This window comes from Raphanus sativus, chromosome 8, assembly GCF_000801105.2.
Source record: "Raphanus sativus cultivar WK10039 chromosome 8, ASM80110v3, whole genome shotgun sequence".
Lineage (NCBI taxonomy): Eukaryota > Viridiplantae > Streptophyta > Magnoliopsida > Brassicales > Brassicaceae > Raphanus > Raphanus sativus.
In genome coordinates, this window is record NC_079518.1 from 21,212,012 (window position 1) to 21,229,400 (window position 17,389).

At 39.7% G+C, this 17,389-nt stretch overlaps 2 protein-coding genes and 1 long non-coding RNA gene across 3 annotated transcripts; all 3 read right to left on the reverse strand.

Moving 5' to 3' along the window:
• Positions 1–4,576: 4,576 nt before the first annotated feature.
• On the reverse strand, positions 4,577–6,182 carry LOC130499060 (uncharacterized). Its single transcript, XM_056992960.1, has 2 exons — positions 5,538–6,182; positions 4,577–5,398 (listed from the first exon to the last, which is right to left on the reverse strand). The coding sequence occupies exons 1-2, from the start codon at positions 6,180–6,182 to the stop codon at positions 4,577–4,579; spliced, it is 1,467 nt and encodes a 488-aa protein (XP_056848940.1).
• A 294-nt stretch (positions 6,183–6,476) lies between these two features.
• Positions 6,477–7,511, reverse strand: LOC108834077 (uncharacterized). The gene has a single exon (XM_018607442.1). It carries the CDS (start codon positions 7,509–7,511, stop codon positions 6,477–6,479), a length of 1,035 nt encoding a protein of 344 aa, XP_018462944.1.
• Positions 7,512–15,510: 7,999 nt separating this feature from the next.
• Positions 15,511–16,943, reverse strand: LOC130498490 (uncharacterized). The gene is made up of 3 exons (XR_008937387.1): positions 16,888–16,943; positions 16,195–16,297; positions 15,511–15,816 (listed from the first exon to the last, which is right to left on the reverse strand). It is a non-coding gene; the product is annotated as an uncharacterized LOC130498490 (long non-coding RNA).
• Between the last annotated feature and the right edge of the window lie 446 nt (positions 16,944–17,389).

Here is a 17,389-nt window from a genome sequence, read left to right on the forward strand (position 1 = left end):
ACATGATAAACGCTATAATATCGAATTTTTAATAGTATCCAGAAAATGCTATAATAGGAGGAAAGTCTGTAGAACCTAAAATATATACTTAAGTATTTTGTAGTGTTTGTAAGTAAACTAGGGAAGTGACAAAAGATGTAGGCTACAACGATGTAATCGGAATTCGGTAGACAAAAATGAACTTTTATTGATTAAGAGGTCGAGTACAAAGAATAGCTAAGAGATCGACTATAACAAAGAGATCGATCAAGAATGAGATCTAGACGAGGTAAGAAAGATGTAAATGTGTGGTGTGCTCTCTCTCTAGGGTTTTCGCTGTGTCTTTAGCCTTGATCTCCTCTCCCTTTTATAGGTTCGACTCTGCTATTCTTGTAACTGCTTCTACGACCTTCTCGACTTCGGCGACCTGCTTTTCCACCTTGTTGACGTCGCTGTGGGCCTCCTAGCTTCGGCCCAATCCATTATATCCGTAGGATCTCGGACTCGAACTATGCATTCTCTTGACTATCTCCTATGGAACAGATCGATATTTCCTCGCGGGCTTCTTGTTTGTGGTCCATAATCCGAAATAGGCCCAATCATTTAGAAGACCGAAATTGGGTCTAACATTTGTCCCCCAGCCCAGTCGGTTTATTTTTAGGAAATCAAAAGGGCGAGCACTTTTTCTTTGGTCGCGAATCTCGGAGCGGAGTGGCCACGCGTGTTCGTTTTGATTTGACCTGTCGGTCACTCTTCCTAGATCGTGCGATTCTCATTGATTGCGAAGATTGTCTTGGGAACTGTCGTTTTTCCTTTATTTATTTGATGGATTTTTCTCGTAATGGACTCATCTTCTTCTTCTGCTTCGACTTTCTTTATTCTGCAAACTTCTCCCATTCGTTCATATACCATCGCGTCTCAGAACAAAAAGGGACCACTTACCCGAGCTGAATATGAAGCCCTTATGGAGCTTCGGGGGGTTCCGTACGAAGCTGTCATCGATTATCCAAACGGCGATGCTCCGGGAAGCGTGAGACCAGGATACTACGGTGCCTACATGTGCTTTTTTCGTGACGGCCTTATGTCATTTCCTATTCCTTCGTTCTTCCTCGAGATTCTAGTGGAACTACAGCTATCGTTCACCCAGGTTACTCCGACCTTCTGTTGTTACGTCTTGGCGATTCGTTCGAGCCAGAGAGGAAGGATTAGAGTTCGGTTTGGCCGAATTAAAGCAGCTCTACACTCTCAAGCGGAGTAGCGGCATTACTGGAGCGTTTCTTCTTTCTCCGCGTTCGGGTCGCTCGATTATTACTGACATTCCTGGGAAAGACTTCTAATTGACAGAAAAGTTTTTTGTCTTCAAGGTCGATCCAGTAACGGTTGGGGATTTCGAATTTTCTCGGATTCCGATAAAATGGAACGAGAACGTGGGTAAGTAATTTCCTATTACCTCTCCTTTTTCTTTAAACTAGCATGATTATTGGTTAGGTTTTGATCTTTGACTTTTTCCTCAGAATTGTTTGGAACCTCAAAGTCGACTCCAGAGCTGCGTGGTTTGATCTCGGCGCTCCGCCGAGGAAAATGCAGTTGGGACAGTTTTACTCTGGAGAGGGTTCGAGCTGCCTATGCTTTGCCCCCCGGTGTGAATCGTGCCATTCCTGTCGCGCTCGTGGAACCGATTCGTCCTCGAAAAGACTAGAAAGATAAAGGTAGGCTACTTCATCATTATTATTTTTTTCTTTTTTCTTTTAGTTTAACGACTTTAATTTGTTTGGTCTTTGTCTTTCAGAGGTGAAAAAGAAAGATCCTCCTGCGGAGCCTTCGGATGCCAATTCTGACTCCGCACCTTCGAAACGAGCTCGCGAGACTCCGGACAAACGGGTGACTAGAGCGAGCTCTCAGATTCAGTCTCCGATTGTCCGGGCTACGCCACTTTCTCTGCTTCGTCCGGGTCGCGATGTTCCACCGGACTCTCGAGCATCGGGGGAAGTGGACGTCGAGGAAGTTGCTCCCAAGGTTCAGCGACCTCGTCTGATTCTGGACGAGGAGTCTTCTAAAGGTTTCAACGTATCGAGCTCGGAGCCTCTGATGCAAGATCCCGGAGAGGGTACTTCTAAGCCGGTCATCCTTCATGCAGACTGTCGAATTGGTTCTCCATTGGCATTCTCATATGACGTGGATGCTCCGATTTTGGACGATCCTGAGCGACTTGCTGCCATCTGGCGGAAGCTGCGAACTTCTACGTGCGCGCTTCCTCCCTTGGAGCAAATGCGAGGTCGTGACGCCTATGTTCAGATGGCGGTCGCAAATGCCAAGGTAAATCATGTGAAATTATTTAGATATTGAAGTTATAGCCTTAATCCTTTATCTTTTTAGGCTATGGAGGCTAGCAATAAGTATGCTGCCTTGATGGAGGAACGGTTGGCGAACTTCCCTTCTCAAGAGGAGGTCGAAGGTCATCTTACTTTGATTCCACAGTTGCGATCAAAGTTAAGTGCGTCGCAGGCAAGCGAGCAGGAGCGAGCGAAGCAAGTCGTTGACTTAAAGGTGCTTTTGACGGCTAAAGCGACGGAGAAGGTTGCGCTTGAGGAGGAGAAAATCGTGCTTGAGAAAGAGAAGGTCGTATTAGAGAAGGAGAAGGTCGCAATGGAAGCGGACCTTGAATCTTTGAAGGCGAAGTTCAGAAGGGACGCTGAGCTGCGAGAAAGAGTGGCTCGGAGGGAGATGCGAGCTGCTTGTCGGTTGGTAGCCAAGGGTTACGATGCTGCCCTTGATAAGGCTAGAGAGACTATCCGACGGAGGAGGGCAGAGAGCGCTGCAGAGATGCGCTTACAGGAGGTTCGCGCGAAGATCGAGGTTTTGGCCGAATACTTGGAGGGCGGGTTCGAGCTCGAGGAGGATCTGGATCGTCTTAAGGATGTAGAGATATCGAGGGAGATTGAGTATGGCCTCGCGGCGGTTTCGGACGATTCTCTTTGGGGTCTCGACCTTCTCAGGTTTCTGATGACTCGGTCAACCTAGGGGGTTGAATGACACCTATATGACTCGGCGTTTTATGTTTATTTGCTTTAGAAGACTTTGTTTGTTTTGCTTTCAACGGATTAATGGATGATACCTTTAATCTAGATTTGTATGTTTTTGTTTGAGCATGCGTTTAGTATCTTTCTTAGATATTTTTGAAGTAGAGACTGATCAGAAATCTACTTTGTTGGGGTTCACGTTGTGAATGATGTTTTGGTTAGATAGTTCTTCGGTTGTTTGGGCTGCGCTCGATTGTTGAGCTGCCTACGTACCTTTATTCGCGGGATCAAGCCGGTTCGTAGTTCTGAATAGCATTTTGCTTTATGTTATGTCGTTGGTGGCCCCCAGTTCGATGTTGGATCGGAGATGGGACATCGAAGTTAATTATAATATCTTTTGAGGTTGTAAGCGTTCCATGGCCTCAGTTCGGGGCGTCCCATTTTGCATTTTTCCAATTCGTAAACGTTGTTGCGAACTTCTTTTATTATTTTGTATGGGCCTTCCCACCTCATTCCTAGTTTTCCTGCGCCTTTTTCTTTTGTTCCGTCGAACACTTTGCGTAGCACTAAGTCGCCGACTGAGAAGCTGCGGCCTCTTACGTTTGAGTCGTAGTAACGGGCAGCGGCTTGCTGGTAGTTCTGGATACGCACCGCAGCTAGTTCTCGATGTTCTTCGATCATGTCCAGGTGTTCGAGCAGCATTGCTTCGTTTATCTCGACATTGTCGGGACATATTCCTCGTCGTGTAGATGGGACCTCAATCTCGGGAGGTATTACTGCTTTGATTCCGTATGACAGGGAGAACGGTGTTTCGTGGGTTGCCGTGTGGGGTGTTGTTCGGCATGCCCAAAGTACTCCATTCAGCTCCTCACTCCACTTGGATTTTTTGAGGTCGAGTCTCTTTTTTAAGTTGTTTACTATTGTTTTGTTTGCAGCTTTGGCGTGCCCATTGCACTTCGGGTATCGCGGGGTTGCAAACTTTAGCTTGATCTTCCATTTATCGCATAAATCTTTGATAACCTTCGAGATGAATTGAGAGCCGTTATCGGTGACTATTTCGTATGGGAGACCATGTCTAGAGACAATATTCTTCCAAATGAAGCTCGTCACCGTGGTTCCAGTAATATTCTGGTAGGCCTCGGCTTCGGTCCATTTGGTAAAGAAATCAGTCATTACTAACAGGAATCGAAGCTGTGCTGGTCCCGATGAAACGAAGGGTCCGACTATGTCCATAGACCACTTCATGAATGGGTATGGCGAGTATATGGTCGACAGTTTCTGTGTTGGTTGGTGCAACATTGGTGCGTGCCGTTGGCATCTGTCACATCTCAGTGCGAACTGCTCGCTGTCGTTGATCATAGTTGGCCAAAAATAGCCGTGCTTTTTTATTTTTATCGCCAGGGATCGTCCACCGGAAAGGTTCCCGCATGATCCATCGTGGGTTTTCTTTAAGATGGTAGAGGCTTGCTTTGGCGATGCGCATAATAGATATGGCTCACTGAAGATTCTTTTATAAAGTTTTCCTTCCATGATGCAATAGCGCGAGCTCCGAGCTTTTACCTTTCGGGCTTCCCATCTTAGGGAGGAAGTTCTCCGGTATCGATATAGTTGTATAGCGGAGTTCTCCAATCTGGTCTGTTTTCGAGCTCGTCCGGGAAAGCTTTTTGTGATTCGTTATTTACCTCGTGAACGGGTATTTCTTCGGGAATCGGGGGATCAAGCGTTGTCCTGGCAGTGCTTGATCGAGTTCTTCGAGAGGACTCACCGGGGAACTTCCGACTCCGCGGGGCTACGAGTGAGTCTTCGTCGGGCTCTTGAGTACGTCCCTTGGATTTACTACGAGTGACGATTGGAGCGACCAGCGGTAGGTCGTCCTTGTTACTAAGGGTTCCTTTTAAAGGGATGTCTATACTGGGTTGATCTATTCCTTCAACCGGAATTACCCTTCTTATAGTCGGATTCGATGTTGACGCCAGGGCGGCGAGAGCGTCTGCTGAGGTATTTTCCCCTCTCGTAATTCTCGTAAGCTCGAATTCATCGAACTGCTTTATAATTCCTCTTAGTATTGCCAGGTAGGCCTCCATCCTTTCATTCTTAGCTTCATATTCGCTGTGGAATTGGCTGGTGACGAGCTGTGAGTCGCTGAATGCGCTGATTTTTTGGGCTCCGATGCTTTGGGCAAGTCGCAATACGGCGATTAAGGATTCATATTCGGCTTCATTATTTGATGCGTTGAAGCCTAGGCGAAATGATTGTTCGATCATCTCTCCTGTAGGAGATTCGAGTTTTATTCCCACACCCGACCCTTGCTTTGATGACACACCATCGACGTGGAGTTTCCACTTCCGGGTTTTGTCGTCGGTGTTTAGTTTCACTGGGAACAAGCTCGATGATGAAATCTGCTAACACTTGCGCTTTCGAACTTGTTCGAGGTTTGTACTCTATATCATATTCTCCGAGTTCGATTGCCCACTTTGCTAATCTTCCAGATTGGCTTGGGCTGTGTAAGATTGTGCGTAATGGTTGCGACGTCATTACCATGATCGTATGGGATTGGAAATATGGCCTTAGTTTCCGCGCGGCATTTACCACCGCCAGGGCCAATTTTTCCATCACGGGATATCTTGTTTCACAATCGAACAGGGATCTGCTGACGTAGTAGATTGGTTTTTGTTCGTTGTCTTCTTCGCGGACTAAGACCCCACTTACTGCGTGTTCGGAAGTCGCGGCGTAAAGATACAAAAGTTCGCCATGAACTGGTTTAGATAGGATAGGAGGTTCGCTTATGTAGACTTTAAGCTCGCTAAGGGCGGCGTCGCAATCGGTGTTCCATTCGAACTTTTTGTTCCCTTTAAGGAGCTTGTAGAATGGAAGGCATCGATCTGTCGATCTTGATATAAAGCGGTTTAATGCGGCGATCTTTCCTGTGAGTCTTTGCACATCTTTGACCGACTTCGGAGGTAGCATTTCGATAAGCGCCGAGATTTGTTTGGGGTTGGCTTCGATCCCTCTTTTAGTTACGAGGTATCCCAGAAATTCCCCAGATGCAACTCCGAAAGTGCACTTGGTCGGATTTAGCTTCATCCCGAACTTATTGAGGATGTTGAAGCACTCTTGGAGTTGGAGAACGTGGTCGCCGGCTACTAAGGATTTCACTAGCATATCGTCTATGTAAACCTCCATAGTTTTTCCCAGTTGGTTGGAGAACATTTTATTTACCAACCTCTGGTAGGTCGCTCCAGCATTCTTCAGTCCGAAAGGCATTACTTTATAACAATATGTTCCTCGCTCGGTGATGAAGCTCGTTTTTTCTTGATCTTCAGGATTCATGAGGATCTGATTGTACCCCGAGAATGCATCCATGAAGGAAAGCAACTCGTGTCCTGCCGTAGCTTCGACTAATCGGTCTATATGTGGTAACGGGAAGCTGTCTTTCGGGCAGGCTTTATTTAGGTCCGTAAAGTCGATACAGACTCTCTATTTTCCGTTCTTTTTCTTTACGACGACTGGGTTGGCAAGCCAGTCCGGTAATTGTACTTCGCGGATTGAACCTATTTTCAGCAGTTTATCAACTTCGTCGTTGACTGCTTTGGCCCTTTCTGGGCCAAGTTTTCTCCGTTTTTGCTTGATTGGCTTAAACGTGGGATCAACATTTAGGTCGTGTGATGAAACGTTGATATCGATGCCGCGCATGTCAGCAGCCGACCATGCAAACGTGTTGATGTTATTTCTCAGAAAGATCACTAGATCATCCCTGATCTTTGGATTGAGATCGCATCCAATGCTAACGCATTTTTCTGGAGATTGCGGATCCAGGGAAATAGTACACGCGAGGTCCTTCTCAGGGTCTTTTGTCGAGGGATCTCGCACTGCTGGTTGGTCTGCCCCCTTCGGAAACATTTTTCGGTATTCCGCCATGTAACAGGATCGACACTGTTTTTGATTCCCATAAATGGTCTTTTCTCCGGTAGGGGAAATGAACTTTACGCATTGATGGTAGATCGATGGGACTGCCTTCATCTGATGGAGCCAAGGTCGTCCTAAGACGGCGTCGAATGGGGAAAGGTCATGCATTACGGAGAACTCAATTTCTTTCTCGGAATCGTGTGTCTTAACGGTGATCGCCACGTTTCCTAGTAAAGGTACTCTGCTTCCGCCTCCAAAGCTGTAGAGGGGGGGAGCGTATTTGTTGATTGCTAAATCAGGTCGGCTGATTTTATCGAAGGTATCGTGTGATTGTAGATTGGCTACGCATCCGGAATCGATGAGAACCTTCGAAAAAGAAACCCTGGAGAGGTCAATCGTGACGATTAAAGCATCGTCATGGGGCGTATCGAGCTCGACATTCTCGTAAAGAGTGAAGGTTATCGTGTTTTTGTTCAAGGTCGTCTTTCCGAGTCGATGATTGTCCCTCGAGTCGTGAGATGGGGCGTCGCGCGCGGGATCTTTGGAGATCGCGAGCTGTCTTGATCTCGAGCCATCGGATCTCCGTCGGCGTAGAGTGGGATCCATGATCGTGCTTAGAAATCCTATATCGGGTTCTTAGCAAGGATGTTTTTTGTTTATCTTCCCCACAGTCGGCGCCAAAATGTAGAACCTAAAATCTACACTCAAGTATTTTGTAGTGTTTGTAAGTAAACTAGGGAAGTGACAAAAGATGTAAGCAACGATATTCTTAGAACACAACGATGTAATCGAAATTCGGTAGACAAAAATGGACTTTTATTGATTAAGAGGTGGAGTACAAAGAATAGCTAAGAGATCGACTATAACAAGGAGGTCGATCAAGAATGAGATCTAAACGAGGTAAGAAAGATGTAAATGTGTGGTGTGCTCTCTCTCTAGGGTTTTCGCTGTGTCTTTAGCCTTGATCTCCTCTCCCTTTTATAGGTTCGACTCCGCTATTCTTGTAACTGCTTCCGCGACCTTCTCGACTTCGGCAACCTGCTTTTCCACCTTGTTGACGTCGCTATGGGCCTCCTAGCTTCGGCCCAATCCATTATATCCGTAGGATCTCGGACTCGAACTATGCATTCTCTTGACTATCTCCTATAGAACAGATCGATATTTTCTCGCGGGCTTCTTATTTGTGGCCCATAATCCGAAATAGGCCAAATCATTTAGAATATCGAAATTGGGTCTAACAGGGTCTACTATAGCTGCGACTGTCATAGCGTTAGTATTTTCGCTACGAAAACGATAAGATAGCGTTTTCACGGCGCTACTAATACAGATATTTCTTGTAATGCAAATTGCTAACTAAAAGTGAGAATTTGGATTTTGTTTCTAGTTTTAGATTTAAAAGCTGGAATCAAACATAAATATTACTAACCAAAATTTGTTATGAACCCATATACAATGTTTCTTCCATAATTCAAAACCCAATAACAGATTTGGGTATATATAATTTGGTACACAAAAGCACAAAACTAAAACAAGTTTGGGACCCATTCGTTAACGTGAGTTTTGTTTCTAGTTACATAATTGTACTATGACTTTTTGGCAATTAACCCCACTCGCTGAATTAGGTGAAGTAACTGAATCACACTTGGTGTAACCCCTTTCTCTCTCCTTATCCTCTCCCTTCTCTCTAAAACCCAGATCTAAAAATCAGATTGAACTTTGGTCGGCTCCGGTGGCTCCGTTAGCACCGTAGCTGAGCTCCCTTTGTGATTTGCTTTCCTTTTTACGGCTTTACACTTTTTCGTCTTCGGGTGGTGAGGCCAAGCGACAGCGTCAGTCATTGAGATGGACTGGTTCTGTTCTTGATTGATCCGGATTGTCTCCACCTTCCCTTATTGACGGGTTAGAGTTCATCTTCTTTCTCTTGCCGGTTCGTGCCTGGTTGCAGCTGTAATTTCGTTCGTCGCTGCTTTGGGTGGTTTTAGAACTGGTTGTCAGATTAGGTTTGGCTGAGGTTTGGAATGTTGGTATTTTCCTTCGCTCCTCCAGCCTGTTGAAGTTTGTACTTTGGAATAGATACACTCTAAGGAAAGCTCTTACTTTCCTCTCTTGCGGTCGGTACCTTCCCGGTTTGTCTGCTTCAGCCGGTTTCAGGTTTGGAGGTTGCGAGTTCTGAAATACCTCTGTTCTCCTAAGGGTGAGTTTTTAATTTGTTCTCTCTCAGAGGTGGTCGGGTCTGTGTTGACTTCTCTTGTGGCTTCGCCGGTTTACTTCTGTAGCTGGGATGAAGGTTAAGCAAGGGACTCTTGTCTTCGTTGGTGGGTTACTTTTGTGACATCTGCTGTGAGAGTTGCTTCTGTGTTGAAGCTGTCTGCTCCCTTAGACTTCAGTCTTCTAGTCTTTGGTGCTGTTTTAAAGATGATGTTTCTCTAGCCAAGTGTTTGTTTTGTAGTTTAATTCTTTGTTTAGCTTGTTTCCCTTGTGTGGGCTTAGTCTCAGGAGATATTTCTGTTTCTGCATGCTTAGTGTCTGTACTCTTCTGTGTTCTATCTTGATTTGTTAATGAAATCTACCGAGGAAAAAAAAAAACTGAATCACACTTTGCACGTTTCTACCACCTTCTTAGGGAGGGACTATTTTGCCACCAAATCAATATTATTTTTTCATAACGCTGGATAACATATTGCATCATCATATAATCTCTAAATCTATTATATATGATAATCAACTACCTCCAATATATGTAATTTGATGAACAGTTTCACGGAAAAAGATTCCACGTTGAAACTCTCCCTGAAATAGATAAATTGATAGACGGTTCTGCATGTACGATATTTTTAATATAGACTATTTTGCCACCTAATCAATACTATTAAAACATGATCATTCAGAATTTATTTAATCTAACAATACTAAAAGCCCGATATCTTCAAAGGAGAGCTACGACACATCGACAAATTAATTCAGACCAATCAAAGTATAGTATTATGCCATGTCATCACGTGAAAATTTGTTCAATTACATCTACCTATTTTAAAAATAGTTTTCGTCTAGGCCCAACTTTTCAGTCAACCCTATCGACTTCATATTCCTCCTTCTCCTCGAAGAAACCCAGCCGTTTTCACCTCTTAGCTTCGCCTCTGTTGTGACTCATAAAGCTTTATCATTTAGTGCAATCACTATATAATCTATCTCTCTCCACTTCGAATTCTCTGAGGATACGACGTATAATCTATTTTCCGGTCATACCAATGTCATCAACTCTGGATTCAAGGTGGTTCTCATCTCTCCCTGTAATCTATATGCAAGCTCTGTGTATGTGTATTTGGATATTGGGTTTTCGGTCAAGACCAAATTAAGTTCTCTTTAATCCATATTTAGATTAGAGCTTTAGTGTGCTTATCCCACTCATCCCACTCTCAATCGTTTAATCCACCTCATCATCTCCAACGTAACCACCGGAAGCTTCCCCTATAAATTTTCAAGCTCCCAACGATGAACCGCATCATATGTATTCCTAAGAATTAGCTTATTGTTTCTTCAAATGTATTATTAATTTCCACCATCTTAATAAAAAAAGGTTTAGCACTTGGTTTATATATTCATCTGAAAATCTGAGTTTATGGTTTTCTCGACTTTGTTTTAAGCTTCTACGACCATATAAATTTAAAACGTATTGGCACTTATTCCACACATGTGTTTGTAAATTAGCCTACCTTGGTGGTCATATAAATGAAATCAACTGCACCATTCCCTACAAAAAAGAAGAATATATTTGATGCGTCCAAAATTATTTCTATTTGATGAATGTGTCTCCGATATTTTTGGCTAAGGTATTGGAATATACAATCAAAAATAGACCATAATATAATTTTTTTTAGTGACTCGGTTTATACCTATCCCTGGACAATTTTATTATACAATAATTTAATTTGATTTAGATAAACTACTAAACTATTTAAAATAAAATATAAAATTAATGAAATAAACATTTAAATATGAGGTTCATATCAACAAAATAAATCAAGTATATACTATTAATTATATTATATAATTTACATGTACTTATGCTATTATATTTTAATTGATTTTTTATTCGGTTTACTCAGTTTGAACGATTTAAATATCAAAGTATATCCATATACATCCAAATTTCTAAAAAAGGACATATGTTTGGTATATTCGGTATCGCCATACTTAATCCACTTTTTCTAGCTCGGTTTGGTTCAATTTTAGTGGGTTGGTTTTACCGGATTAAAACACCCCTAAATAATTCTAATAGCAGAAAATCAAGTTTATTACCCAAGCTACTCTTTTTTTTTTAAACAATTGATATTCACCAACTTTTCCATTGTTTTGAAAATACAAAGCTCCCATTGCAAACAAAAACATTGAAACATACGATCGATAAATAAACTATCAACACACATTTCTGCGCGTAGCGCGGAGACAGACTCTAGTATCCTTGATAAAAATTGTACTTTTGCCAAGAACACTTTTGTTTTTACAAATGATAATGAAATTCATTAATGGTATTTAAGTCTTTTAATTTTGAACCTACATATGTTAACCTTAAATCTAATATAAATATTCTACGTTTAAATATTGGACATACATGTCTTATTAACCCTTGATAAATTAACAAACATAATGACATTAACATATTTTTTTTAAACTTATGTATATTCAACATAGATAATTTGAATATTATACATATATTCAATACAAACAAAAATTCTATATTTTGCACCATATATCATTTACATATTTAATATCATTTTTGTGTATAATATTATTTAGTGATCAGAAATGAATATATACCCCCAAAATTATAAAAATGTTATTTACTATGGAATTTTATACATAAAATGATATTGCAATTATGAGTGTTTAAGAATATTTTAAAAATTATCATAAAATTAAATTATAAATCTAAAATATAAAATGGAAATTTATAATATGTTACTAATAACGAGAATAAACTAATCGTGTCATATCAATAAGTTTTTTAAAATTATTATTTTCTTATTTGAATGACATAATACATTTTTTATCAAAGTCTAAAGAATCACAATTTAATATAATATTAAAGAGTATAAGAGAAACTTAATAAAATCACTATAAATACTATCAGTTATTTGTGTTTTTATTGGATCAATGGTATCAGATCGCGGGTTACTAGCGAATCTTTGGGTTTTTATCGGATTCTATCGAATTTTTAATCAACGTATTTTTCATTAACTCTGAACCAGATTATATACAAGGTATTGGGTTTATCGGTTCAACTACAGATCTGGATTGGATATGAAAACACTTATTAGAAATCAAAATTTTTATAGAACAACTTTTAAATTATTATTTTTATAATAAATAGAAAAACAAACTCCCATTTTAAGCATGGATCAAAATCTATTAACAATTAAAATATAATCAGTTTTAAAGTAGTTGGATATTTTAGAATATTTTGTATCCAACGCTAGCGACTAAAAATATGGTCACAAAATAGTCCTAATAGTGGAACTATTTTGCTTCAAACCAGATCAGTAAATTTCAAGTTGCTAGACTGTCACTAAAATGCTACAAGTTACTTACTATATCTGACAACCCTTTCTACAGAATCACCCGTCCGTAGACCAAAGTTTACAGCGCTACAGCGCACCGACCCCAACTCCTTCTTCATGAATTCTCACTAACTCCATAATTAAGTTGTTGGTGAGGTTCGAACCCATGATCTCACCATTTAACAACTTTTCCACAGGACAAGTTGTCACCAATTGAACTGCAGATCAATTGGTGACAGCTTGTCTTGTGGATAGTTATTAAAGGGTGAAGTTTTAGGTTCGAGTTCCTCCCACGGTGAGGGGTTAGAGTCGGTGCGCTGTAGCACTGTGAAATATGAGGTCCGCAGGACAGGTTGTCACAATATCACTCAGTCATAAATTAGATACTAGCTTGCAACTTAAACTCGTGTGGTCACAATTCAGGTACAAATATGACCTTCATACGTCACTATATTTAGTGACCAAATAGATAGTTACAAAACACGGTTGGAAAATAACTGTTGTCTTGAAGTGATTGCAGCTCACCAGTCATGCTTGCCCTCAGCGGCTGGACTATAACACCTCTGATCCAGTTAATTATTTTTCCATGCACCATTCTAACAAGAACGTTCACGACTAACTAAAGAACTTTAACCATATCGAAGATGCTACTACCACGTGTCCAAACGTACGATCCATGGTTTCTAGATCAGATCCTAGATCTTAATATAAAATGTCCGAGAAAGGGTTTCCTACCAATTTAAATTAAGGCTATGCAAACCCAGTTTGAACTGTTAGTTAGTTCATCCCAAACTAGTATTATGTCTTACATGTTACAAAACGTACATGTTTGCAAAAGGTAGCAAATCTACACCTGCAGCTTTATGCCCCTAAATTCCCGAATGGAACCTACTAAGGTTACCTTCAAAAAGAATAGTTAAATGAGATACTAATTTTCTCAGTGAGTCGGGTTTCTGATATGCTCAAATTAACCTTCAAGCTACTCTCTCAAATTCGTTATAGTACTTGAAGATCGAATTCACAGAGACTATATATTTCACATAATAAACTTAGTTTTCAGATTAAGCTAGGCAAAATAGTATAAATAATTAAAAAACGCAGTAAATAGAAGGTAGGTTTGTAAGCCATAAGGAGGAAGCACTAGATCTAGAGATTTATCAATCAAGAGATTCAAAACACAAATCAAAGATGCTAATGGGTTTATAGGATTAACTTTAGAACTCGAATTCTATAGTAAATTATCAAACTCTCGCATGCGATAAAATATTCTGATGTCTAAGTCCTATGTTCTAGAAGTCGGATACGAACAAGGACGAGTGTCGATCGACACTTCTTTAGAAAATCATTAACGCTGAGATATATAATATTCAATTAAAGCCCAGACTAACTCTCATACGAGCCTAGGTATCTAATTCAGAAAGTGCACTCTTAGGTCTCTCAATTGTCCTATGATTCTAGGTTCAAATAATTAGTCACACTCTCGTGTTATTCCGATAACTCTATATCCTAGTATTACTAGCTACCCTGGTGTAGAAATCTACAAACAACCCTAGCAATATTAGGTCGTCAGTTATGACTATAAGTTCATGAAAATCTCTAAATCTAGCGGATATAATTACTCAGACATGGTAGATGAAACACAAAACATAGTCTGACTAGATAATAGAATAAACAAAAACAAACCAATGAAGTTCCAAGAGAACTCTAAAGGATTTCCTCTCTTATTTTCAACCCTAAAATTAAAAATAAAGAAAGTGTATCCGTCAACAATGGTTTAGAAAATTAAAAAATAAGTATCAAGTCGGCCCGTATTCTCGAATCGGTGTCGATAGAAACCAATGGTGCAGTGTCAATCATCACTTCTTCATATCTTGTACAGCTTCCTCTTGCGAGCCAGACAAACAATTATTCAGTAAAACATGCATATCTTTAGATCTAACAGTCAGATGGACCTCAAGCCGGTGGCATTGGAAATCTAACTCAAAGCTCTGTGATATGCTCAAATTAACCATAGAGCAACTTACTCTCTCAAATAGGAGGTTCAGTTGTAGTATTTAGGGATAGAATCCACAGGACTCTAAGATTACACAATAGATTATTTGTTTTTGAAGTAATGCTAGACAATAATGATTTTAAGTATGTAAATAAATAGAAGTTTTTTTGGTTATCAACATGAGGGAAAAGCTAGAATTAGGTAATTCTCAAATGTGATAGGTAAGTAAACTAGTAAAGTTATTAGGGATTTATTAAATGACTTGTTCTCAAACTCAAACTTAAGTTATAATCTTTCAATTTTCATTTGTAGAGATTATCTAGTGTCAAGATCTAGGATTTCAACTCTCGTTTGTTAATCCTAAGATATTGTCGATCGACACACTTTTTGAGTTCGATCTGTGCACCTTTCAGAACATCGATCAATATTTCTTCTACCAAGGTTTAGCGAGTAGGTTTGATATATTTAATTAAGGGTCTCATTCTTTATTGAACAGTAATTTTTTTTTTGCAGATCTTCGTAATACCTGACTCTGATACCCTATGTCCAACTCTTTATTGTCTAATTAATATGATATTGTTCACTTTCGAGTTAAGAGGCTGGCCTGTATAAATTTGTTTTTGGATTCCTTCTCTAAAAATCTCTGTTAGAGTTGTAATTCTCTTTATATTTTAGACTCTCTTTATCTAATCTTTTAATATGAAACTTTGTTTGATATCTTACATATACGCAGGAATATACAGAATTGAGATGGAATCCTTCACAACTTTTTTCTCGCAAACGACATGTTGTTTTTGTACTGATATATTTATTTATATTTATGGGTTTTCTAGATGAATAATGTCAATGGAGGATTCATCGGAAAGAAAAAAAAAGTTCTTGCTGAGTGCTGGTTCATAAAGAATGCCGGCAAGGAAGGATTAACCGCTCTGATAACACCTATCGTCTTCCTAGCCTTAGATCAATCTAAAGGAATAAGAAGAGCGTTTTTGGGTAGTTAAGACTTTTATTGTCTTCATTTATTTTAACAGTAGGGAATAGCAGAAGAAGCAAATGTAGGAACCTGAACCCCTTGAAACGTGGAAGCAACAAAGTTGAAAAAGAAAGTGAGTTACTCTACTCCTTCACTAGAGGCAACGGAGTATGACTCAATTATTTGCTGAATGAAAACAAAATAAACAACGAGACTTTTTCAAACGATAGCTGGTTCTTTGTGTTCAGCTTCCTCTGCCAGTTCAAGGTTTTGAACACTTGTTGTCCCATTCAATGTGGTAGCCGAAGTAGGCATCTTGAACTTAATACACATGATTTCATCGCTGCTTCCCCAAAACTTAATTAAATACACATACTTGGACTCAACCTGCACTGGTTGGAAACCTTGACCGTTAAAAATACAAACCAAAAAGTATAAAAATGCTAGGATCTTCGCATAATTAAGCATCGATGGAAAACAGATGTTTGAAAGTTGTTCAAACGTGATTATAATCATTGTTGGCTGTACATAACACTGAATATAATTGGTCTAAACTAAAAATCATGCAAATATGAGTTTTTTGTAACCATTTTAAAAATACCTTATTATGATTCTAACTTTATGTATATCAAAGTTGAGGGGTTGACCCATAAAATAGGCAAGGTGTGTATTTCCTAAAACTAGAACCTGCCGAGTTAGGGTTGGGAGCAATAAAAATAACCAGGCTGTTTTGGTTTTATGTATATACACAGAAGTAAAAAATACCTCAGTAAACTCATAAGGAAGTCCCGTAACAGGTATCACAAAGTGGTTGCCACCAGTAAGATGCAAACAAGAGCAGAGGTTTGCATGATAGTACACTACCTTCCTGTGAGATATCAAACAAAGTCCCACATCGGATATTAGACAAAAGAAAATCTAATATATAAAGAGAAGTTCAACTCTAATTAGTACGAGGCCTTTTGGGAAGGAAACCAAAAGTAAATCCATGCGGGCTTATGATTAAGGCTCAAAGTGGACAATATCGTATTAATCGGATAATATAGAGTTGGACACGGGATTTAACAATCCCAACAATTGGTATCAGAGCGGTTTGACGAAGATCTGCAAGAAAGACTAAAATACCCCTCGAAGGAATGAGGAATCCTTGAAGAAAGAAAAAGGAGATATGTGATGTTGTGGGAGAAGCATTCTCAAAAGAAAGCTCTGTGATTAGGAAACACACAAGAGATGAGTTGTGGTTCTTAGTTTGAGGGGGAGAATGTGAGATATCAAACAAAGTCCCACATCGGATATTAGACAAAGGAAAATCTAATATATAAAGAGAAGTTCAACTCTAATTAGTACGAGGCCTTTTGGGAAGGAAACCAAAAAGTAAATCCATGCGGGCTTGCCTATTAAGACCCAAAGTGGACAATATCGTACTAATAGAATAAATAGAGTTGGACATGGGCTCACACAATCCCAACACTTCCCAACTTGAACACCCACCTCTATCGATCCCCACATAGTATATTATGCATTAGTCAAAATATGATATCAGAAATAAAACATTTGAAATTATTATTAAGAAAAAAATATTAGAAACTATGAGAAATAAACGATCGAGAGAGTTGACTCTAGGAATATAATAAGAAATTATTACGTACTTGCTAAACCTGATACGGTAACAGCGTGGGGTTGGTCGGAATGGGTCTTCAGATGAGTGACCTCTATGTAATTGGAACTCTGGTCTATATCATTTGAACAGATAAATCTTGGAAGTTATGGCGTGACATTACAGGTAAAAAAACATGATTTATACAACTTAACGAAGATAAATCCAATAACAATTATTGAATTGGTCTGTCAAAAAATAGGTTTAGCCAAATAGATACTTTACACACAGAGTTAAGTAATTAACCAAAACATATATGTTCGATCAGTTTTATTTCAGATAAGATAATAGTATGCATAAATA